Here is a 6666-nt window from a genome sequence, read left to right on the forward strand (position 1 = left end):
CCGGGTGGGCTTGGCTAGGGCATAGCGGGCCATGTTTTAATTTTAGATTTTTTATTTTATTTTAATACACCTGGCCAAGCCACTCCGGGCTAGCCACGCCCCGCCATACCCCACGCACACGTCAGCGAAGGGGCTCGAACTCCACGTGTCTACCCATGCCCCAAACCCCCGCCCCACCATACCTCATGGTCTTGCCTCCAATAATTTTCCTAAAATTTTCACTTTCCCTCCGATATTAACTAAGTTTCCCTCGTTCTTCAATTCGGTTTTCAAAAAATATCATCAACACCACCCCTAACCCTAATTGAATCACACACATAGTTACTTATCAGCCACCATCGGAGGAAATATGCACTTTCTCTTTTGAGGTAACTTATTATTCAAAGTTCAAACTCTAGTTCGATAACAAGTTGCCAAATTGTTATTCTTAGGTTTCAGAACTGTTTTTTTATATGCCAGAAGAGATGAAGTATTAATATGTGTATCATAAGTATCAGAATTTATGTGAATGTTTTGGCTTTAGTTGATCTGTTTTCTATTTTACTCAATTATTTAACTGTTCTCATTGAATTTATGTGAATGTTTTGGATTTAGTTGATCTGATTAGTTTTCTATTTCAGAACTGTTTTTTTTTATATGCCAGAAGAGATGAAGTATTAATTGGTATGACCATGTGATTTTCCGTCTTATATATCCCTTGTCACTTGTGAGTACTTCTTGTCAACAATTACTGTCAAGAAACAAAAACTTTGTTACACTGACATTGTAATTTGAAACCTGAAAACCTCTGTTTTGTTCTGTGGTGTCTGTTTGGTATATCACCAAAAAACCTTGTAAACCCTTGTTTTGTAGATTCACTTCAGTATGTTCCATCTATGCACAAATGATGGATCCAATGGTGACTCTATTCGGAAGTGTTCACGAGAAACAGAACGAAACCGGAAGCATGATCTTCCCAAAATTCGGAAGCATGTTTCATGGCGATCAGCATAAACCCGGATGTAGAGAGTAATCACGAAAATGGGAACTTATCCGTGGACGAAACTAATGATAATGTAAAAACCCCGTTGCTATCGCTTAATTCAACTAGTGTAGATAAAGACATGATTGCTCCGGTTTCTAGGAGTATGTTAAACACAGATCAGCCTAGCGAGTCGAATAGTGTGATAGGGATTGGTGGTGGGTGGCAGTTGGCGTATACAAAGACCGAAGACGGGAAGAAAGCGGGCGGGTTGCAGCGGATTTACTTGCACCAGGAGGGTGGTGCAGAATCCAGACGCGGGTCCATTGCTTCACTCCCGGTTGCGGATGATGGTGACGGGGTTCGGGCCTCGGCTCTTGTTAGTAGATCAGTTCTTTGTTTAGATGATACGATGGCTCAGAACCCGATTCAGTCGGGTCTGATCAAACCACAACAGTCTACTAAAGATGTGACAAGTTGGGCTGATCTTTCCAAGCTGGTATTAAACAAGCATTGATTGTTGGTGTTGGGATTCAAATACTACAACAGGTGAATTGTTATGTTTGAGGTGTATGGTAATCACGGTGAAAAATAAAGATAATTCAATATAGGATCTGGATTCTTTGTTGTGTTCTACTATGAATTGTTGTTGATGAACAAGTTTTACAACTGCTGCTAATTTTGTACCAAATTCCACAAGTTTATATCCACTTTTTCATTTATTTGTTGTATAATATCTTAGATTTGAGCTACCGCATCACTTTATCAGTTGTTTTGTATTGATTTTACTCTGAATCTTTGTTAATGAATAGGTTTACGGTCACATTTACATGCTACTAAGCTGTTTCAGCTAAATATTCTTCATTTGACAGCGTAAGCACGTTTCAATCTCGCCTACTTCGTTATGTACTAATTAGTTTTCTTTTCTTCCTCAAGTAGACCTAAATTCTGCAATGTCTTGGTGGTTTTGTATTAACTTTACTCTGATTTTTTGATAATGAACAGGTTTTCAATCGGATTCAACTATCGCTAAGCTGTTTTATCGTTCGGATTGGGCATCCTACTATTTTGGCTATGCGTTATTCGATTTGTGTTTATGTATGAACTTGGCGTCGCTGCAAGCGATGAGATGATTTTTCCTTTTATTTCACATGTAGCTCTAGTGTTTGGTTTCCTGTCAACATTATTTGGTATCAGTGTAGGCTCCTGTTGCTCTATAGACGAGTTGTTTGACCTAACGTGCAACACGACTTACGACCCACCGAAGGTATTCACACAAATATACATACACATAACAAATAACCACATAAAGTTAAAATTTCATACCTTTGCTTGATGATTGAATGAGATGTCTAAAAAAACTTGTAAAATTCGACCTTCACCTAAATATAACAAAATATATTAATAATATTCAATAAAACTAAAATAAAATTTCAATAAATGAAATAATACCTTTAGTTTAATGTATACATAAGATAAAACGAAGAAGATGATAAAAATTTGACGAGCCTTCGTTTCTTCAAGTATTAAAGGAAAAAGATATGAAAAATATGAAATGTTTGTTTGAGATATTAAAGGAAGACGATGGAAGAAGATGATGATTTTCAAACTTTTGAAATCTTTCTCCTATTCCTTTGACTATACGTGTGTAGTCAAAATATTATAAATATCTTATTTTTTAAAAATAAATATTTAAGATACATGTCACTTGATTTGTATATATTATAAATAGTTTAAGTTTATATTATTATTAACATATAATAAAAAAGAAACTGAATGAACAGTGTTTCATTCACTTTCTTTTTTAATATATATTAATTAATTTAGAATAGAATATATCATTAAGAGATCATTAAATGGTATCGGGTATAGGTACCGGTCTTAAATTTACCAAATTGGTGTATTTTTGGTACCGGTTCTGTACAGTTATTCACCGGTTTTTACCCTTAAATACCGGTGTCGTACCAGTACCGACCGGTACCGAACCGTACCATACTAGGTATATTCGGTACCGATACCCACTTTTGGGGATTTCTGTAACGGGAACAGTGCTTTATAATTTATTTTTAAATTAAAATTAGAATGGAATACATCATTAAGAGATCAGCAAATGGTATCGGGTATAGGTACCGGTCTCAAATTTACCAAATCGGTGTATTTTCGGTACCGGTTCTGCACAGGTATTCACCGGTTTTTACCCTCAAATCCGGTACCGTACCAGTACCGACCGGTACCGAACCGTACCATACTAGGTATATTCGGTACCGGTACCCACTTTTGAGGATTTCGGTAACGGTATTTTTGGTACCGGTTGGTACCGAGCTCATCAAATCCTGTAGCAACGCAGCAATGCAAGTAATTGCACCGTTTAGATTACTTTTTGTACACACAGTAAGTAAACTGTATTTCGTTTGAATGAGGTTTTATATACACAACAACTTATTTTGCTTTCTTTTTTGTCTTTTTCTGTAATGAATGAATTGTAACATGTAAAATTAACTTGCATATTTAGAATATTGATGAGCAAATCGTATCAAATCCTGTAAACAAATCGGCATCGTATCGGTACCAAATTTATTATACCAAATCATTTTTGGTACCAATTTGGTACCTACCTCTTGGCATTTTCAGAATCGTTACTTTCGGTTTGACACCGGTTTAGCACCATACCTGTATTTATTGATTTTTACCTTCAAATACCATATCGTATTGTACCGAGCATTTTCGGTGCCGGCACCTAATTTCAATGATTTTCCGGATCAGTACTTTCGCTGCCGTTACCGGTACCGAGCTCATCCATATTTTAACGTGTTAGCACCGTAATAACTGAACTGAAAACAATCGAATTTCCAACGTGTAGGACGTGTGGGTCCTATTATTATTATATATTAGGTTATTTAAAATTGTATTTTTATGACGGAGTGATTATCCTTACCACGTCATTTTATTTATGTTTTGATATTTGGTATCTGTTTGCCGTTGCTGACACGCCTTTTGTAGTCATTGGGTCCCGCCGCAACGCGCGGGCGAAAAATAACTAGTTAAGGTTAAAATGGTAGTTCGAATTTATGTATATAAAAGTCAAGTTGTCAGACTTTATAGATTGAAGGGAAAATTACGAATCTAGCCAAGAAAATTGGTTGACCACCAAATTAGCCAGCTCATGCCTCTTTGGAATAGGGCATCCGCCATCTAATGCGTCCGCCAGTAGATGATTGACACGTGGCAAGAATGTTTCAATGATTGGGGCAGAGAAATCTGCTGCTTCGAAGGCGCCTAAGTGACGCATCCACTGTAGCTTGCGTCCGGCTGAATTTGTTGCGTCTGGCTGGGCACTACTTTTTATGCGTCGCTGGAAACGCTTCCTATGCGTCTAACGAGACGCTTCCATTGTCAGAGCTGGATGCCCTATCGGCTGCTTCCTATGCGTCTACCAGACGCTTCCCGTTTCAGCTTTTGGTTGCCCCTATCAGCTGCTTCCTATGCGTCTAACAGACGCTTCCGATGTCAGCTTTTGGTTGCCCCTATCAGCTGCTTCCTATGCGTCTGCCAGACGCTTCCGATGTCAGCTTTTAAAGCCCCTAAATGCTGCTTGCTATGCGTCTGAGAGACGCTTCCATTGTCAGAGCCATGCCCCTAAAGGCTGCTTCGGATGCGTCTTCGAGGCGCTTCCAGTGTCAGTAGCTGGATGATGTGATGCGTCTTATCACGTTTATTTAGGCGTCTACCCGAGGAGTCTACGAGACGCATTAGACCACAAAAACAATAGCTACTTGTTTTTTTTTTGGTTTTTTTTTTACTTTTATTATAAATGTGTGCGTTTCTATTTTTAGATTAGAAAATACATCTTCCTATTTTTGTTTTCTCTCTCAATTGATATGGCAATGAAATTTGTTGTTTACTGTGGTGGCAAGTGGGAAGTCGTTGATGGGAGGCTAGAGTACGTGGTCCAAGCAGATTCTGTTAGACGTGGTTTTGAGACTTCTACTACAGTTTCTTATAATACATTTTTAAAAAATCTTAGTGAGTCAACCGGTCTTCAAAACATCACACGTGTATCTTACAAAATTTCAAATTTTAACGATCCCATTGATATAGTTGATGATTCTGATCTAACTTTTTTATCCAAAGTTTGGGAAACAAACCCTCTTGAGTTATTTAAATTATATGTGGTTGAAGATCAAGTTGGTTCATCGGCCGGTTCTTCGAATTTTTTTAAGTGTCCTGATCTTAATGCAAATGTTTTTCCTGGTGGCATTGCATGGCAGCCTGGTGGCGGTGTATAGTGGTTTGCTGGCGGTGTACAGTGGTGTTGTGGCGGTGCAGGGCAGCCTGCTGGCGGTGCCCGGCAGCCGGTTGGCGGTGAAGGGAAGGCTACTGGCGGGTCACGGTAGGTTGGTGGCAATGAAGGGTAGCATGGTGGTGGGTTGCAATACCCCGAGGGTTCAAATTCTTCAAATTCACCACCACCCATCTCTTCTAAAGTGATATACTAGATAAAAATTTTTCAATATATAGATGGACATATGGATAATAATGTTAAATAAAAAAAATAACGTACAACTTTTTATTTACTAAACAAACAAATTAAATTACAGAATTAAATTAAATTACAAAAATAAAGGAAAACAATAATAAAATTTTTTTTTTTAAGCAATAACACGAAGTGATCCAACTCCTCCACAAAGCTCGGTCTCCAATTCCTCTTTGTTTTTAAACAATTTGGGGCCTTAGGAGGAGCGGTGGAGGACGTGGACGAGGAAATCCGGTAACACGAAGTGATCCAACGTTCCCTTTGTAGGTGAGTTCTTCACATTTCTTCGTTAAACCCCCTACAATAAATGGCAACGACGATCTCTTCGAGCACTAGTGGCAGGTCCCGTCACCCATAAACACTAGCACTTCTAAAGCTCAGGAAAACGTCATCTTCAAAACTGTTAAACATCTTGATTTTTATTTGGAGAGTATCAAATGGCGGATACAATGACATAAGCATTTTATAAAAACTTTTAAAAATCAGTTGGTATGGAGAGAAAATATTGAAATAAATCTGATTTTTTTCAATATATATATAGGAGGGAGAAATGTAAATAGAAAAAAATGTAAATGAATTTTTTATAAAATAAGAAAAACAAAATCACGGATACCGATGCCCCCCATGCGCCACAATGCGTCGAACACATCCCAATGCCCCATTTCGCGTCTAAAAGCTGCTTCAACGAGCCACTCAACCAGACTGAGCCGAGCCAGCCATTTGCATTTTGACGCAGCTAAGCCGGACGCATCAGCCTACTTTTTGGACCGGATGCGTCGGCGGCTGACCTTTCCACTAAGTTTTGCCACGTGTCAATCATCTACTGGCGGACGCATTAGATGGCGGATGCCCTATTCCAAAGAGGCATGAGCTGGCTAATTTGGTGGTCAACCAATTTTCCTGGCTAGATTCGTAATTTTCCCTAGATTGAATTAATAATTGAATGGGTCAGTGGATGTAGATTCATTCTAGTGAATGTAAAAAATGCGGTTATATTAGAACCGCATCTTAAGAGCGAAATTGAAAGATGCTAAAAATACGATTACATTAGAACCGCATCTTTTGCGAAATTGAAAGATGCGGTTACACTAGAACCGCATCTTTTGGGCGATGTTTTTTTTTAAATAAATACATGACTTTGTTAGATGAATCAAAAGATGCGGTTGCAACC

At 38.3% G+C, this 6666-nt stretch overlaps 1 protein-coding gene across 3 annotated transcripts; it reads left to right on the forward strand.

Annotated features, from left to right (window-relative positions):
• Positions 1-249: 249 nt before the first annotated feature.
• LOC110925974 (monosaccharide-sensing protein 1-like) lies at positions 250-2111 on the forward strand. Of its 3 annotated transcripts, XR_002584894.2 has the most exons (4): positions 250-368; positions 853-1510; positions 1774-1834; positions 1967-2111. XR_002584894.2 is itself a non-coding variant. In XM_022169759.2 (2 exons), exon 2 carries the CDS (start codon positions 978-980, stop codon positions 1476-1478), a length of 501 nt encoding a protein of 166 aa, XP_022025451.1. In that variant the 5' UTR covers positions 250-368; positions 853-977; the 3' UTR covers positions 1479-1756. The 3 variants fall into 3 exon arrangements, 1 of the variants encoding a protein (XP_022025451.1); XR_002584893.2 differs by lacking the exon at positions 853-1510 and having other exon boundaries at positions 258-368; XM_022169759.2 differs by lacking the exons at positions 1774-1834; positions 1967-2111 and having other exon boundaries at positions 853-1756.
• The last annotated feature ends 4555 nt before the right edge of the window (positions 2112-6666 follow it).

This window comes from Helianthus annuus, chromosome 11 (assembly GCF_002127325.2).
Source record: "Helianthus annuus cultivar XRQ/B chromosome 11, HanXRQr2.0-SUNRISE, whole genome shotgun sequence".
NCBI lineage: Eukaryota > Viridiplantae > Streptophyta > Magnoliopsida > Asterales > Asteraceae > Helianthus > Helianthus annuus.